General features: G+C 41.5%; 1 protein-coding gene across 2 annotated transcripts; it reads right to left on the bottom strand.

Annotated features, from left to right (window-relative positions):
- Window positions 1–2826: 2826 nt before the first annotated feature.
- LOC141781369 (GTPase IMAP family member 7-like) lies at window positions 2827–8772 on the bottom strand. Of its 2 annotated transcripts, none has more exons than XM_074657082.1 (3): window positions 8599–8772; window positions 5418–5950; window positions 2827–5357 (listed from the first exon to the last, which is right to left on the bottom strand). In XM_074657082.1, the coding sequence occupies exons 1-3, from the start codon at window positions 8648–8650 to the stop codon at window positions 5001–5003; spliced, it is 942 nt and encodes a 313-aa protein (XP_074513183.1). In that variant the 5' UTR covers window positions 8651–8772; the 3' UTR covers window positions 2827–5000. The 2 variants fall into 2 exon arrangements, with proteins under 2 accessions (XP_074513183.1, XP_074513182.1); XM_074657081.1 differs by having other exon boundaries at window positions 2827–5381; window positions 5430–5950.
- Between the last annotated feature and the right edge of the window lie 9093 nt (window positions 8773–17865).

The following is a 17865-nucleotide window of genomic DNA, read 5'->3' as shown; positions in this document are numbered from 1 at the left end:
ATAATGTTATAACGTTATAATGTGGGTTATAATGTTATAATGTTATAACGTTATGTTATAACGGTATAATGTGGTTTATAATGTTATAATGTTATAACGGTATAATGTGGGTTATAATGTTATAATGTTATAATGTGGGTTATGTTATGTTATAATGTTATAATGTGGTTTATAATGTTATAATGTTATAACGTTATGTTATAACGGTATAATGTGGTTTATAATGTTATAATGTTATAATGGTATAATGTGGGTTATAATGTTATAATGTGGGTTAGATCAAACAGTAGTTTCTATTATCAGCACCTTAACACACCTGTCAGCAGGTCGATGATCTGACATAAACTAGCTGGTTCCAGTCGGTGATATTGACATTAATCAGAGTGATGATGCCGTCTGGAGGATCATCTTTATTATTGGTAAAAGATGAAGTAATTCAGACACAATGAAAGCACTGTCTAAAAAATGACATCATATTTTACACAGAGCTCGTCCTTGTCAACAGATCAAATGAGAACAGTTGCAGAAGATATCCACAGGATCCGGCCGCACCACGACTCCGCCGAGGTTCTGCCGAGGCTCCGCCGCTGTTTCAGTGTCCACTGGAAGTTTCAGAAATGTTTCAGCGTCTGTGCCGAAAATACACATTTATGATACAGTTCAGAGTTGTTCTGCAGACGTCTTTCTTACAAGCACATTAAAGTTACGTCATGTCGTCCTCAACTACGTCCTGTTGCTGTCGCCTACGTCCTGTTGCTGTCGCCTATGTCCGGATCGCCTACGTCCTGTCATCATCGCCTACGTCCTGTTATCATCGCCTATGTCCTGTCATCATCGCCTACGCCCTGTCATCATCGCCTACGTCCTGTTATCATCGCCTATGTCCTGTCATCATCGCCTACGCCCTGTCATCATCGCCTACGTCCTGTCATCATCGCCTACGTCCTGTCATCATCGCCTACGTCCTGTCATCATCGTTTACGTCCTGTCATCATCGCCTACGTCCTGTTATCATCGCCTATGTCCTGTCGTCCCCTACGTCCTTTCATCGTCCCCTACGTCCTGTCGTCACCTACGTCCTGTCGTCCCCTACGTCCTGTCGTCCCCTACGTCCTGTCATCATCGCCTATGTCCTGTCGTCACCTACGTCCTGTCGTCCCCTACGTCCTGTCATCGTCCCCTATGTCCTGTCATCTTCGCCTATGTCCTGTCGTCACCTACGTCCTGTCGTCCCCTACGTCCTGTCATCGTCCCCTACGTCCTTTCATCGTCCCCTACGTCCTGTCGTCACCTACGTCCTGTCGTCCCCTACGTCCTGTCATCATCGCCTATGTCCTGTCGTCACCTACGTCCTGTCGTCCCCTACGTCCTGTCATCGTCCCCTACGTCCTGTCATCTTCGCCTATGTCCTGTCGTCACCTACGTCCTGTCGTCCCCTACGTCCTGTCATCGTCCCCTACGTCCTGTCATCTTCGCCTATGTCCTGTCGTCACCTACGTCCTGTCGTCCCCTACGTCCTGTCATCATCACCTATGTTCTGTCGTCACCTACGTCCTGTCGTCCCCTACGTCCTGTCATCGTCGCCTACGTCCTGTCATCGTCCCCTATGTCCTGTCACCATCGCCTACGTCCTGTCATCATCGCCTACGTCCTGTCATCATCGCCTATGTCCTGTCACCATCGCCTACGTCCTGTCATCATCGCCTATGTCCTGTCATCATCGCCTACGTCCTGTCATCATCGCCTACGTCCTGTCATCATCGCCTACGTCCTGTCATCATCGCCTATGTCCTGTCATCATCGCCTACGTCCTGTCACCATCGCCTACGTCCTGTCATCATCGCCTACGTCCTGTCATCATCGCCTACGTCCTGTCATCATCGCTTACGTCCTGTCACCATCGCCTACGTCCTGTCATCATCGCCTATGTCCTGTCATCATCGCCTACGTCCTGTCACCATCGCCTACGTCCTGTCATCATCGCTTACGTCCTGTCACCATCGCCTACGTCCTGTCATCATCGCCTACGTCCTGTCACCATCGCCTACGTCCTGTCACCATCGCCTACGTCCTGTCATCATCGCCTACGTCCTGTCATCATCGCCTACGTCCTGTCATCGTCGCCTTTGTCCTGTTGTCCCCTACGTCCTGTCATCATCGCCTACGTCCTGTCATCATCGCCTACGTCCTGTCGTCGCCTACGTCCTGTCATCGTCGCCTACGTCCTGTCATCATCGCCTACATCCTGTCATCATCGCCTACGTCCTGTCATCATCGCCTACGTCCTGTCATCGTCGCCTACGTCCTGTCATCGTCGCCTTTGTCCTGTTGTCCCCTACGTCCTGTCATCATCGCCTACGTCCTGTCATCATCGCCTACGTCCTGTCGTCGCCTACGTCCTGTCATCGTCGCCTACGTCCTGTCATCATCGCCTACGTCCTGTCGTCGCCTATGTCCTGTCGTCGCCTATGTCCTGTCATCATCGCCTACGTCCTGTCGTCGCCTACGTCCTGTTGTCTGTTGCATGAACTAAAATGTTAGTTAACATTATCTAACAGTTTTAGCTTGTGTTAAATAAACTAAGATGCCCGTAACGTTACTGCTCAGCTCTGACTGTCCAAAGATCCTGATTAAAGAGATTAAAATATGAATGTGACGTACTTCAGTGTATTGTTACTATCTGGATTATGACGTGTCCAGTCTGAAGCTATTGTCTGTTAACCTGGTAAAAGAGACCAGAGCACCCCCCCCCAGCTGTTAACCGTCTTCTTCCTAAAGAGGCTACTTAAAGACAGATTAGAAGTAATACTACAGTGGAACCTTTACTTTAACTGCAGATGGGTTACTTTATTTCAGTTATGCAAAAGCTTACAGCAGTAAAACAGTAATATCAAACAGATGTTATAATTACGTAATCAAATTACAGAATTAGTCAAACAAAATCAATTCTATTCCTCTCATAATGTCCCTGTTGCTGCTCTACTCACGACCTCCCTGGATTCTGGGAAAATAAGTCCAAAAAATCTCCAAAGAATAGGCGACAGCATCTGTCCCGGAGGACGAAGTGTCAAGAGGACGAGCTCAGTGCTTCAGGGCAGCGAGAGACGGAGACTCGGATCGTTCCTCGGTTCCTCAGTCAGAGCGACGCGATCGATGTCGACTCCTCGGGTTCTGATTCTTACTCTCCCGATGGACTTCCTTCATTAGATCGCCGGTGAGCACCAGGTCGACCAGGTGGAGCTGCCGATGGCGTGATCACCTTTGCGAGCGCAAATAAGTACATTCATGGAAGTTCAGTGTCTTATGTCGAGGTCCACACTACACCAGAATCCAGCTGATTCTGGTCCCGGTTCCTCCTGATGATAGTTTGATGGTTCTACAGATGATCTTTCCAGATGTTCCTGTGGTGTGAGGTACGTTAAGAGTGTTTTTTACGTCCCACGATCGGCCTCTTAAGTCCATCCTGGTCGCACCGATCTCAACCCCGAGGACAGCCGATGATGCAGTCATGTGCAGAACGACAGCCAATAGAGAACCAAGCTGACTGAAGCAGGAAGTCGCTGTGATAGCGGCCGCGGCTAACGCATGAGCTAACGCATGAGCTAACGCATGAGCTAACGCATGAGCTAACGCTAAACGTGGAGCATAAGGTAGCAGTGAGATGGAGCTCAGAGATGGAGGAGCAACTTGTTGATTAGTGTTTATTTAACGTGTCTCCATGACTTCATCCATCCTTCATAAAAACTAACATCACTAATTCTTCCCGCCCGCCGTCGGCCATGTTTGTTCACACTAAAGTCACGTTTGATCGCCAGAGATTTAGTGAGATTTCTGTGTTTTTTAGTCGGGACTCTTGTTGTTGATGAATGAATGTGTCCTGATGATCTCACTAAGGAAAACACTTTGTTCTTATTTCATGAAAAGTGCTCTATTGTCACGACTCCAGCCAGCTTCTAGTCATGTTCATACTCTCTGATACCACCGACTCTCTGACTGAGACAGTCTGCGTTAACCCTTAACTCAACCAACTCGTTGTAAATCTCTCATTTCAGCCTGAGACCCTGACCGACATTACTGTCTATAAGAGGTCCTATCGGGCTCAGTTTTACAGCTAGAATGAATATACTGGTATCATAGTAAACTATAAACCCTGATGAATCCATTGGTACCAATGTCAGACTAGCTGGTCATGAAGGAGGTTAAATAACGCTCCAAAGTTACGCTAAATTTTGGCAAGGAAAAACTGTCTGAAAATTGTCAGTAAAAATGTAAAAAAAAAAAAAAAAAAAAAGTCAGAAAATTATCTAAAAGAAAGGGTCAATTTTGGCGAAGAAAACCTGCTATGTCCATTTTCAAAGGGGTCCCTTGACCTCTGACCTCCAGATCAGTGAATGTAAATGGGTTCTATGGGTACCCACGAGTCTCCCCTTTACAGACATGCCCACTTTATGATAATCACATGCAGTTTGGGGCAAGTCATAGTCAAGTCAGCACACTGACACACTGACAGCTGTTGTTGCCTGTTGGGCTGCAGTTTGCCATGTTATGATTGGAGCATATTGTTTTATGCTAAATGCAGTACCTGTGAGGGTTTCTGGATCAATATCTGTCATTGATTTGTGTTGTTAATTGATTTACAATAATAAATATATACATACATTTGCATAAAGCAGCATATTTGCCCACTCCCATGTTGATAAGAGGATTAAATACTTGACAAATCTCCCTTTAAGGTTCATTTAGAACAGATACAAACATGTGTGATTAATCACGATTAACTATTGTAATGGTTTGACAGCCCTAGTTACCTTATAAACTCTTTATAAAGGCTAATGTATTAGAAAACTGAACCAGCAGCAAACTTAGCTGACTGGCCTTTTGGTTAACATACTTTATATGAAAATAACAATATATACAAACTCCACTGCCATGATTTCCCCTTTACAGTATTTTCATTAATAATAATTGGTCTGATCAGCTTAAACAATAAATAACCCTCACTACTTGCAGCATGTCTTGCAGCATGTCTTGCAGCATGTCTTGCAGCATGTGTTTTTGCGGGCGAGAATCACTAAACCTGCCATGACACTTCCCAGTGCTCCACCCGCTAACGCTCCCGCTACAGCTCCTATTGTAGACGTCACCTCACCACCGCTAACAAGATACCCCATCAAACATCCAACAAGTATCCCAAAATAAACACCATTTTGAATACTGCCTAGCATGACTTCTCCTCCTCCTGCTGCGTTTCGTACCTTCGCGGAGGCTATTTCAGCCTCTTGGAGCATCTCCGCGGTGTAGATGCTTCTTTCTGTTGCCTGAACCCGTTCGTTGATCTTCAGCAGCAGCTTGGCAACCTGATCGGGGACCTGATCGGCAACCTGGTCGGGGACCTGATCGGCGTCCTGATCGGCGACCTGATCGGCGACCTGATCGGCGTCCTCCACTGCTTTGTTAAAAACATGGCACCTCCAGTTGCACTCTTTGATCAGGTTGTGGAGATTTCCGTTTGATCGAATGAAGTCATCCCTGGAAATATCTTTCAGGGCATCTCCGTAGGTGAACAACACCATAGCGTGAGCCATCGCGTTTTTGCCGAAAGTGCTGCGAATGATTTCCACCACTCTCTGTTCTTCGCTGGTGTATTTATCCGTCATCCTCAGCACGATCAGGAACACGTGAGGACCAGGTTTGGCAAGTGAGATGGATTTCTTGATCTCTCTCACCACCTCCTCGTCGGTTTTATCAGCGTTACACAGACCCGGAGTATCAACAACAACCACATGTTGTGTGCCGATATTCCTCGTTTGCTTCTGGCACTTGGTTGTGATGGCGGACAGACTGGGCTCTGAGCGGAAGAGATTTTTCCCGCCCAGGATGGTGTTTCCTGAAGCACTCTTTCCAACTCCGACCTTCCCGAGCAGTACGATCCTCAGCTCTGGCTCTTCATCTGTTGGGACAGTTTACAGACGTTAGACGAGTCAAATACACAAATCTATCTGATCGTTTATCTAAAGGAACAGTTCCAGATGTTCAGATTGATGCCACTCTCATGTCTGTACAGTAAACATGAAGCAGCCGGCGGTTAAGCTTGGGATACACTGTACGACTTTAGAGATGTTGTTGTGTACTCCTGCTCCTCCTGTACGAGTAGATCGTTTATAATGTAAAGCCACAGCTCACGATTTAGTCAGCCACGACCTGAGTGACCACGCTGTACGGTCCGATCGTCAGCCACGACCTGAGTGACCACACTGCACGGTCCGATCGTCAGCCACGACCTGAGTGACCACGCCGCACGGTCCGATCGACAGCCACGACCTGAGTAACCACACTGTACGGTCCGATCGACAGCCACGACCCGAGTGACCACGCTGTACGGTCCGATCGACAGCCACGACCTGAGTGACCACACTGTCTGGTCCGATCGACAGCCACGGCCTGAGTGACCACACTATACGGTCCGATCGACAGCCACGACCTGAGTGACCACATTGTCTGGTCCGATCATCGGCCATGTCATCATGCAATTTACTTGTAAGATAGATGAGACCACAGAGGAGTAACAATATTAGAAGGTGTAGTTTTATTGTCTAAACCTAAAGAAGTTGTAGTTTTGTTGCCTAAACCTAAAGAAGTTGTAGTTTTGTTGTCTAAACCTAAAGAAGTTATAGTTTTGTTGCCTAAACCTAAAGAAGTTGTAGTTTTGTTGTCTAAACCTAAATAAGTTGTAGTTTTGTAGCTTAAACCTAAAGAAGTTGTAGTTTTGTTGCCTAAACCTAAAGAAGTTGTAGTTTTGTTGTCTAAACCTAAAGAAGTTGTAGTTTTGTTGCCTAAACCTAAAGAAGTTGTAGTTTTGTAGAACTTTGACTACAGTCTATGAACTATGAAGCCTTTTGTAAACAAAATAAAATGATATCATGATAAATTAAATGAATGAATCTGTAGACTTTTCGTGGACCCCTGGGGGTCCCCGGCCCCCACTTTGAGAATCACTCCTTTAAGGAGCATGTAAACGTACGTTATTAGTAACTCATTGTCCCTCAAAATGTCTTTGCACAGCACAGATGTGTCGGCGCTGGACACCATCTGGCACCTCACACGCCTTGTTTTGCCAACGAGTGTGAGGTTATATTGGCCTGCAGGAGGACAAAGTCAAACACCTATTATAATTTATGTTCTATGACTCCGTGGGGCTTTTTTATGATGGCATTGTGATGAACATGACATGTTTAATTTCATCATGCAATTTCAAAGTTGTAGTTTTATTGCCTAAACTACAGCAATTGTATTTTTTTATTGCCTAAATTAGATTAAACTTTATTGCCATTGCACACAGTACAAGTACAACAAAATGCAGTAGTAAACATAAAGAAGTTTTACAATTGTACATAAAGTTTCATTTTATAATATCCATCAATAATTATAATAATAAAAGGTAAAGTAACAGTTATTTAAAATGTAGTTAATACCATAATAACAAACCATGAAATTGTAATCAATAATGTTTTCTAATTATTAGTAATGCTCTAATTTATGTGGTTTTAACAGGTTATTGTTGCACACATTATAACATGGTATACAGTATAAGTATTTGTTAATGATTTGTAAACCTTAAAGAAAATGTTTGTAAAACATATATAAACATTACTCAGATGGACCAGATACTTAAACATTATTTGGATGGCTGTTATGAAGTTGCAACTGATGATTATAATACATTGTTAAATTGTTAATAAATACTTTTCTAGACCATCTATATACATTATTTGGATAGACAGGTGATACTTTGTCAATGGTTAAAACAAATTCTTAAAAGTACAAATCATTTGGTAATCATTAACAAATACTTTATATAGTATATAAAATGTAATGTGTAAGACAATAAACTGTTAAAAATAGTTTACTAATGAAATCAGAATGTAATTTTATAGAATTTATAAACAAATGATTTAATATTACACAAACAACTGATAAAAAAACTGAAATTATAGCATTACTAATAATTAGTAAACATTATTATAATTTCATTGTTTATTAACAGTAAAATAACGATTAACTAAGTTTAATTAACTATCTATTTAACATTTATAAATGGTTATTTCATAAGAAAGTTTAAAACAAACTTTATGCAGAATCAAGTCACATTAGTTTGGGTTTCAAAAATGTCCCTAAAAATGTGAAACCTCACTCTTGATGTGTGTCTTTAAAGTTATAAAATATGAACCTTCATAGTTGTGGGTGTCTAGTAGGTCAGTGAAATAGATAAACATGAAGGGTTAAAGAGCTGGTTTCTGTCAGAAATACATCTGCAAACATCATAGATGAAACTGATCAAACTTAAATTCAGCTGTGTGAAGATAATAAAACTCTCCACTACAGATATATACACTATATTAAATCTCTAGACTTCAACAAAAATTTAAATTGAAAGATAGTTTCTGTCAAAATTAGTTCAAATTGACCCAAAACACAATGGAGCAACGACGAGAGGTTAAGAAAAAAACTGAGCTGTTGAGGAGTTGCTGGTTTATATTCAAGAAAATAAATATTGTTCCATATATCAAACCCAGACCCTGAGAGAAGATATACACTTACTAGCCAATAAAGGGAGTTCACTGGCCACCTCTGTCTTGGAAAAAAAGCTCATTTTTGATGTCTTGTCTCTGTGGATGTCTTCTTCTGACTATTATAATATCCATTCCTCATTTTATATTATAGCCTGCTTCCAGTTCCCTCCCCTGGAATACTCATCACCTGCTTCTAGCTGAGAACTGACCAGTCACAAGTCAAATTGTAGCTGATCGCAACAAATCAGGGGGCTGAGCTGAAGTACATTAAGTAGAGTACACCTCCACAAGTCTACCTCACCAATGTGAAATTTGAAGTTGTAGTTTTGTTAACTAAACCTAAAGAAGTTGTAGTTTTACTGCTTAAACCTAAAGAAGTTGTAGTTTTGTTGTGTAAAGCTAAAGAAGTTGTAGTTTTGGTTGTGTAAATCTAAAGAAGTTGTAGTTTTATTGCCTAAACCTAACGAAGTTGTAGTTTTACTGCTTAAACCTAAAGAAGTTGTAGTTTTGTTGTGTAAACCTAAAGAAGTTGTAGTTTTGTTGCATAAACTTAAAGAAGTTGTAATTTTGTTGCCTAAACCTAAAGAAGTTGTAGTTTTGTTACCTAAACCTAAAAAGTTGTAGTTTTGTTGCCTAAACCTAAAGAAGTTGTAGTTTTGTTGCCTAAACCTAAAGAAGTTGTACTTTTTTGGTTAAACCTAAAGAAGTTGTAGTTTTATTGCCTAAACCTAAAGAAGTTGTAGTTTTACTGCTTAAACCTAAAGTTGTAGTTTTATTGTCTAAACCTAAAGAAGTTGTAGTTTTGTTGTGTAAACCTAAAGAAGTTGTAGTTTTATTGTCTAAACCTAAAGAAGTTGTAGTTTTGTTGTCTAAACCTAGAGAAGTTGTAGTTTTGTTATCTAAAACCAAAGAAGTTGTAGTCTTGTTGCTTAAACCTAAAGAAATTGTAGTTTTGTTTACTAAACCCAAAATAGTTGTAGTTTTGTTGCCTAAATTTAAAGAAGTTGTAGTTTTGTTACCTAAACCTAAAAAGTTGTAGTTTTGTTGCCTAAACCTAAAGAAGTTGTAGTTTTGTTGCCTAAACCTAAAGAAGTTGTAGTTTTTTGGTTAAACCTAAAGAAGTTGTAGTTTTATTGTCTAAACCTAAAGAAGTTGTAGTTTTGTTGTGTAAACCTACAGAAGTTGTAGTTTTATTGTCTAAACCTAAAGAAGTTGTAGTTTTGTTACCTAAACCTAAAAAGTTGTAGTTTTGTTGTCTAAACCTAAAGTTGTAGTTTTGTTGCCTAAACCTAAAGAAGTTGTAGTTTTTTGGTTAAACCTAAAGAAATTGTAGTTTTATTGCCTAAACCTAAAGAAGTTGTGGTTTTGTTGTCTAAACTTAAAGAAGTTGTAATTTTGTTGCCTAAACCTAAAGAAGTTGTAGTTTTATTGTCTAAACCTAAAGAAGTTGTAGTTTTGTTGCCTAAATTTAAAGAAGTTGTAGTTTTGTTGCATATACTTAAAGAAGTTGTAGTTTTGTTGTCTAAACCTAAAGAAGTTGTAGTTTTTTGGATAAACCTAAAGAAGTTGCAGTTTTGTTGCCTAAACCCAAAATAGTTGTAGTTTTGTTGCCTAAAGTTAAAGTTGTAGTTTTGTTGCCTAAACCTAAATAAGTTGTAGTTTTGTTGCATATACTTAAAGAAGTTGTAGTTTTGTTGTCTAAACCTAAAGAAGTTGTAGTTTTGTTGTCTAAACCTAAAGAAGTTGTAGTTTTGTTGCCTAAACCTAAAGAAGTTGTAGTTTTGTTGCATAAACCTAAAGTTGTAGTTTTGTTGCCTAAACCTAAAGAAGTTGAAGTTTCGTAGCCTAAACCTAACGTTGTAGTTTTGTTGCCTAAACCTAAAGAAGTTGTAGTCTTGTTGCTTAAACGTAAAGAAGTTTTAGTTTTGTTGCTTTAACCTAAAGATGTTGTAGTTTTGTTGTCTAAACCTAAAGAAGTTGTAGTTTTGTTGCCTAAACCTAAAGAAGTTGTAGTCTTGTTGCTTAAACGTAAAGAAGTTTTAGTTTTGCTGCTTTAACCTAAAGATGTTGTAGTTTTGTAGTTTTGTTGTCTAAACCTAAAGAAGTTGTAATTTTGTTTTAGCTTAAACCTAAAGAAGTTGTAGTTTTGTTGCCTTCACCTAAAGAAGTTGTAGTTTTGTTGCCTAAACCTAGAGAAGTTGTAGTTTTGTTGCCTAAACCTAAAGAAGATGTAACTTTTGTTTTACTTAAACCTAAAGAAGTTGTGGTTTTGTTGCCTTAACCTAAAGAAGTTGTAGTTTTGTTGCCTAGACCTAAAAAAGTTGTAGTTTTGTAGTCTAAACGTGAACCCAGTAAATATGAAGTTGCAACTTTTTAGCGTAGCTTAGCATCAAGACTGGAAACAGGGGGAAACAGCTAGCCTGGCTCTGTCCAAAGGGAACACCTACCAGCAGCTCTAAAGCTCACTGATTAACACGTAATATCTGGTTTGTTTAATCTGTATAAGAATTTAAGTATGAAAACAATTATTTGTCAAATAATTTGGTAAATAATTTGACCAAGGCCCTGTTCAGACCTGGTATTAACATGCGTCCTGAGTGATCTGATCACAAGTGGACAACTCTATGTACAGGTGTTAACGCACTCAAGACGCATTGAGATCTGATCTTTCAGACCACAATCAGAGGTGGTCTGGGCCTCATATGACCAGGTCTCACTGTGGTGAATAGACAAGTAGACACAAACGCTTGTCAGCCTCGCAGCATGGAAATGGCCTCCGTGCTCTACTGTATTGTCGGTACATTATTATCATACTGTCGGTGATGTGTCGTGAGAAAACTGTCTGACATTTACAATAAACTACCTCATAATTACGAGAAAACATTGCGTAAATATGAGAAAACTCAGAATGACAAGATCAGGATCTCAGAATTACGAGAAAACTGTCTCATTATCACAAGAAAAGATCTCATATTTATGAAAATATCACCTTTTTATTCACCAAGGTTTTTAACCTTCGCCGTCTTGGTATTTGGCCGTCGTCATCTTGATTTTTGGATGTAACCATCTTGGTTTTTGCACGTCACCATCTTGGTTTTTAACCTTCACCATCTTGGTATTTGGCTGTCGTCATCTTAATTTTTGGATGTCACCATCTTGGTATTTGGATGTCACCATCTTGGTATTTGGATGTCACCATCTTGGTTTTTGGATGTCACCATCTTGGTTTTTGGATGTCACCATCTTGATTTTTGGATGTCACCATCTTGGTTTTTGGCCGTCACCATCTTGGTTTTTGGATGTCACCATCTTGGTTTTTGGATGTCACCATCTTGGTTTTTGGCCGTCGCCATCTTGGTTTTTGGCCGTCACCGTCTTGGTATTTGGATGTCACCATCTTGATTTTTGGATGTCACCATCTTGGTTTTTGGATGTCACCATCTTGGTTTTTGGCCGTCGCCATCTTGGTTTTTGGATGTCACCGTCTTGGTATTTGGATGTCACCATCTTGGTATTTGGATGTAACCGTCTTGGTTTTTGGCCGTCACCATCTTGGTTTTTGGATGTCACCGTCTTGGTTTTTGGATGTCACCGTCTTGGTTTTTGGATGTCACCGTCTTGGTTTTTGGATGTCACCATCTTGGTTTTTGGATGTCACCATCTTGGTTTTTGGATGTCACAATCTTGGTTTTTGGATGTCACCGTCTTGGTTTTTGGATGTCACCGTCTTGGTTTTTGGATGTCACCATCTTGGTTTTTGGCCGTCACCGTCTTGGTTTTTGGATGTCACCGTCTTGGTTTTTGGATGTCACCGTCTTGGTTTTCGTCACAAGAAAAGCCCTCCATTATTTTGTCTGCTTGTTCTCTTCCTCCCGGCAGTATTGGTAGACTTGTTTTCAGTGAAGAATAGCCGCTTATTCGGAGATAAACATTTAATTTCCTTTAAATTCTTCAGTGCCCTGTTATTTTGTTATTTAAAAGCTTTTACTATGAAACAGCAAAATCAGGAAATGTTGGGTTTTCATGAGCGGCAACTTAACACGACTTACAGCGGTGGTAAAAGTTAAACTGTAAAATAGAGCAGATCTGAAAGTACAAACGGGGACGCAGGAGAGAAACTAAACCTGAAACTAAACGCAAATCAGCGCGGCATGGTTTGAATCCACGCGGCCAAAAGTGCCAATAGAAAAGCTCGACTACACACTGGCATACGGGAGACGTTTCAGTTGGTTGCAATCTGCAACCTCACCGCTAGATGTCACCAGATTCTACACACTGCACATTTAAAATCTATAAATCAAATTATATCGGTTCCAAGGTACGGCCTTACCGGGAAAATTATTCATATTACTATATGATAGTTATACAAATATTAGGTCTGTCAATCGATTCAAAATATTTAATCGCGATTAAATCGTATGATTGTCCATACCTAATCACAAATTAATCTCACATTTGTATCTGTTCTAAATGAACCTTAAAGGGAGATTAGTCCTGTATTTAATCCTCTTATCAACATGGGAGTGGGCAAACATGCTGCTTTATGTAAATTAATGTATATATTTATTATTGTAAATCAATTAACAACACAAATCAATAACAGATATTGATCCAGAAACCCTCACAGGTACTGCATTTAGCATAAAACAATATGCTCCAATCACAACATGTCAAACTGCAGCCCAACAGACAACAACAGCTGTCAGTGTGTCAGTGTGCTGACTTGACTATGACTTGCCCCAAACTGCATGTGATGATCATAAAGTGGGCATGTCTGTAAAGGGGAGACTCGTGGGTACCCAGAGAACCTATTTACATTCACTGATCTGGAGGTCAGAGGTCAAGGGACCCCTTTTTAAAATGGGAATGACAGTTTTTCCTCCCCAAAATGTTGCGTAAGTTCGGAGTGTTATTTAACCTCGTTAGGGCTGTCAAAGTTAACGCGATAATAACACGTTAAACACGTCAAATTCATTTTAATGACACTAATTTCTTTAACGCAACTTGTGATTTTTAGGTTACAGCGGCTCAGTTTTAAAGCTAGAGTGAAGACCCTGGTATCAAAGTAAACTATAAAACCTGATGAATCCATTGGGTTTGCAGATCGGTGTGCTGAGGAACTCATCGCTGCTTTTTGCAGATGATGTGGTCCTGTTGGCATCATCGGTCTGCGACCTCCAGCACTCACTGGATCGGTTCGCAGCCGAGTGTGACGCAGTCGGGATGAGAATCAGCACCTCTAAATCTGAGGCCATGGTTCTCAGCAGGAAACCGATGGATTGCCTACTCCGGGTAGGGAATGAGTCCTTACCCCAAGTGAAGGAGTTTAAGTATCTCGGGGTCTTGTTTGCGAGTGAGGGGACGATGGAACGTGAGATTGGTCGGAGAATCGGAGCAGCAGGGGCGGTATTGCATTCGCTTTACCGCACCGTTGTGACGAAAAGAGAGCTGAGCCGGAAGGCAAAGCTCTCGATCTACCGTTCAATCTTCGTTCCTACTCTCACCTATGGTCATGAGGGTTGGGTCATGACCGAAAGAACGAGGTCGCGGGTGCAAGCGGCCGAAATGGGTTTCCTCAGGAGGGTGGCTGGCGTCTCCCTTAGAGATAGGGTAAGAAGCTCAGTCATCCGTGAGGGACTCGGAGTAGAGTCCTTGCTCCTTTGCGTCGAAAGGAGCCAGTTGAGGTGGTTCGGGCATCTAGCACGGATGCCTCCTGGGCGCCTCCCTTGGGAGGTGTTCCAGGCACGACCAGCTGGGAGGAGACCACGGGGAAGACCCAGGACTAGATGGAGAGATTATATCTCTACTCTGGCCTGGGAACGCCTCGGGATCCCCCAGTCAGAGCTGGTTAATGTGGCCCGGGAAAGGGAAGTTTGGGGTCCCCTGCTGGAGCTGTTGCCCCCGTGACCCGATCCCGGATAAGCGGTTGAAGATGGATGGAATCCATTGGTACCAACCAGGTCAGACTAGCTGGTCATGAAGGAGGTGAATCTAGAGAAGGCTGCTTGTATTTTATGGCCTTAATTTCTTCTTTTATATTGAAACGCTGAACATCTGTTTATTAGTTCTAATGAGTGTCGTGAGACTAATTCACAGATAACTGAGTGAGGCCTGCTGCTGGTTTGTGTTTTAGCTGAAACACTGGTATCCTGACCCTCCAACAGCAACAACATAACCAGATTATGGTCAGTACACAACGTGAGTTCATCCTGTTTCAATGGCAGAGTGTTCTCCAGCTGGCAGACGCAGTCATCCCACCAGTTCATCAGCATTCTTCACAACAGAGTCAGTTCTGTTGGGCTGATGTTGTTTATTTTCTACAGAACCTGGAATCGGAAATAACTCTGGGAAAAGCCTTTAGCAGTTTACCACCACACACTTAAGCATCATTGTATTTCCACTACCAGACGATGTCACATAGAAACGAACGGCTGTGTTACCAGATATGTCCTGGCATCATTTCATCATTTTTTTTATGATTACTAAACAGATGTTTTAACACCAGGATGGATATATCTGCTTCATCTGAGTCTATGAGGAGGTAGAAGGAAGTTACCGCTTTTATTGTGGTAGTCTGAGTAACGTGACGTCATATCTTTTATTGTGGTAGTCTGAGTAACGTGACGTCATATCCGTTCCGTATCCGTCAACCAAAACAAAGCTCAGAGAGTGTAAAACGTTGGAGGGTCGGCGTGGATACGACCTGCACCCTCCCATGTTAAATCCAGCGTGGTAAACACTACACATCCAGTAAAGGATGGAAACACTTTGGGTTTCACACATTGACAGGAAAAGCAGAGCTAAACAGAGTAGAGCTAAAGCTGCATGCTAACTCTGTCAAGGACAGGAAACGTTATGGTATGGTGGTAACGTTATGGTATGGAGGTAACGTTATGGTATGGAGGTAACGTTATGGTATGGTGGTAACGTTATGGTGGTAACGTTATGGTATGGAGGTAACGTTATGGTATGGAGGTAACGTTATGGTATGGAGGTAACGTTATGGTATGGAGGTAACGTTATGGTATGGTGGTAACGTTATGGTGGTAACGTTATGGTATGGAGGTAACGTTATGGTATGGTGGTAACGTTATGGTATGGTGGTAACGTTATGGTATGGAGGTAACGTTATGGTATTGAGGTAACGTTATGGTATGGAGGTAACGTTATGGTATGGAGGTAACGTTATGGTATGGTGGTAACGTTATGGTATGGAGGTAACGTTATGGTATGGAGGTAACGTTATGGTATTGAGGTAACGTTATGGTATGGTGGTAACGTTATGGTATGGAGGTAACGTTATGGTATGGTGGTAACGTTATGGTATGGTGGTAACGTTATGGTATGGAGGTAACGTTATGGTATGGAGGTAACGTTATGGTATGGAGGTAACGTTATGGTATGGAGGTAACGTTATGGTATGGTGGTAACGTTATGGTGGTAACGTTATGGTATGGAGGTAACGTTATGGTATGGAGGTAACGTTATGGTATGGAGGTAACGTTATGGTATGGAGGTAACGTTATGGTATGGAGGTAACGTTATGGTATGGTGGTAACGTTATGGTGGTAACGTTATGGTATGGAGGTAACGTTATGGTATGGTGGTAACGTTATGGTATGGTGGTAACGTTATGGTATGGTGGTAACGTTATGGTGGTAACGTTATGGTATGGAGGTAACGTTATGGTATGGTGGTAACGTTATGGTATGGTGGTAACGTTATGGTATGGTGGTAACGTTATGGTATGGAGGTAACGTTATGGTATTGAGGTAACGTTATGGTATGGAGGTAACGTTATGGTATGGAGGTAACGTTATGGTATGGTGGTAACGTTATGGTATGGAGGTAACGTTATGGTATGGAGGTAACGTTATGGTATTGAGGTAACGTTATGGTATGGTGGTAACGTTATGGTATGGAGGTAACGTTATGGTATGGTGGTAACGTTATGGTATGGAGGTAACGTTATGGTATGGAGGTAACGTTATGGTATGGTGGTAACGTTATGGTATGGAGGTAACGTTATGGTATGGAGGTAACGTTATGGTATGGTGGTAACGTTATGGTATGGAGGTAACGTTATGGTATGGAGGTAACGTTATGGTATGGAGGTAACGTTATGGTATGGTGGTAACGTTATGGTATGGAGGTAACGTTATGGTATGGAGGTAACGTTATGGTATGGTGGTAACGTTATGGTATGGAGGTAACGTTATGGTATGGAGGTAACGTTATGGTATGGTGGTAACGTTATGGTATGGAGGTAACGTTATGGTATGGAGGTAACGTTATGGTATGGTGGTAACGTTATGGTATGGAGGTAACGTTATGGTATGGAGGTAACGTTATGGTATGGAGGTAACGTTATGGTATGGAGGTAACGTTATGGTATGGAGGTAACGTTATGGTATGGAGGTAACGTTATGGTATGGTGGTAACGTTATGGTATGGCGGTAACGTGGCGGTGGAGCCGGCCGTCGCTCTCGTCTCCGTGGTCAAATGGGCCGACGCTACGACTGTAGAGCACCCAGATACCAACATTTGTGTTTTCTGCATTGAAACGGCCCCGATGGAGCTGACCATGGATGATAAAGAGAACTACGTCTATGTCTGCTTTTCAAAATAAGGTGTTAACAAAGGGAACTGTATATATTAAATACATCTATGGAAATCAGACTGATGGATTATATTCACCAGAAGTATAAAACATTACATGTCTCTTATAAATTAAAAAGAAAACACCACTAATCTGTGAGGGAAATGTCTTTATTCTTTGATTTTTGGGTTGATGGATAAAATACAATCAATAATTCCTGCCAATGATCCTGATATATTTGACTTCAGGACGTCTCTGACTACATACATGCTGAACATCAAACATTCTACTGGATTCATTTAGAGATTTTACAAAGTAAAAGTCTCTAGAAGTGGATGATTCTACTTGTTCCCTTCATGGTCTAAAGGTAAACAAGTTAACAACAATCACTATAAATCAGAATATAGAATCAGCACCAGAGTCTGGTGATAGTATTGATCAGGAGACGTAGCACCAAACATAAATGTTTCTACATTACAGCTTCATAGTTACTACACATGGTGCTCTCTTTAACCCAGCGCTCTTCTTTTTATTTACACCATCAACTTTCTTTACTTGGGCTGAACTGATCTGTTCCACAGAAGCCTACAAGTAGCTGTGTTTGTGTCTGACGGATCATTATGGGATGCCTGGAGCTCAGAGGTCTGGTGAGTCCCATAATCTAGAGAACATTAACGTTTATTGACTGACTGGCAA

This window comes from Sebastes fasciatus, chromosome 13 (assembly GCF_043250625.1).
Source record: "Sebastes fasciatus isolate fSebFas1 chromosome 13, fSebFas1.pri, whole genome shotgun sequence".
NCBI lineage: Eukaryota > Metazoa > Chordata > Actinopteri > Perciformes > Sebastidae > Sebastes > Sebastes fasciatus.
The sequence above is the reverse complement of the archived record's forward strand: the minus strand, read 5'-3'. Positions and strand labels throughout refer to the sequence as shown.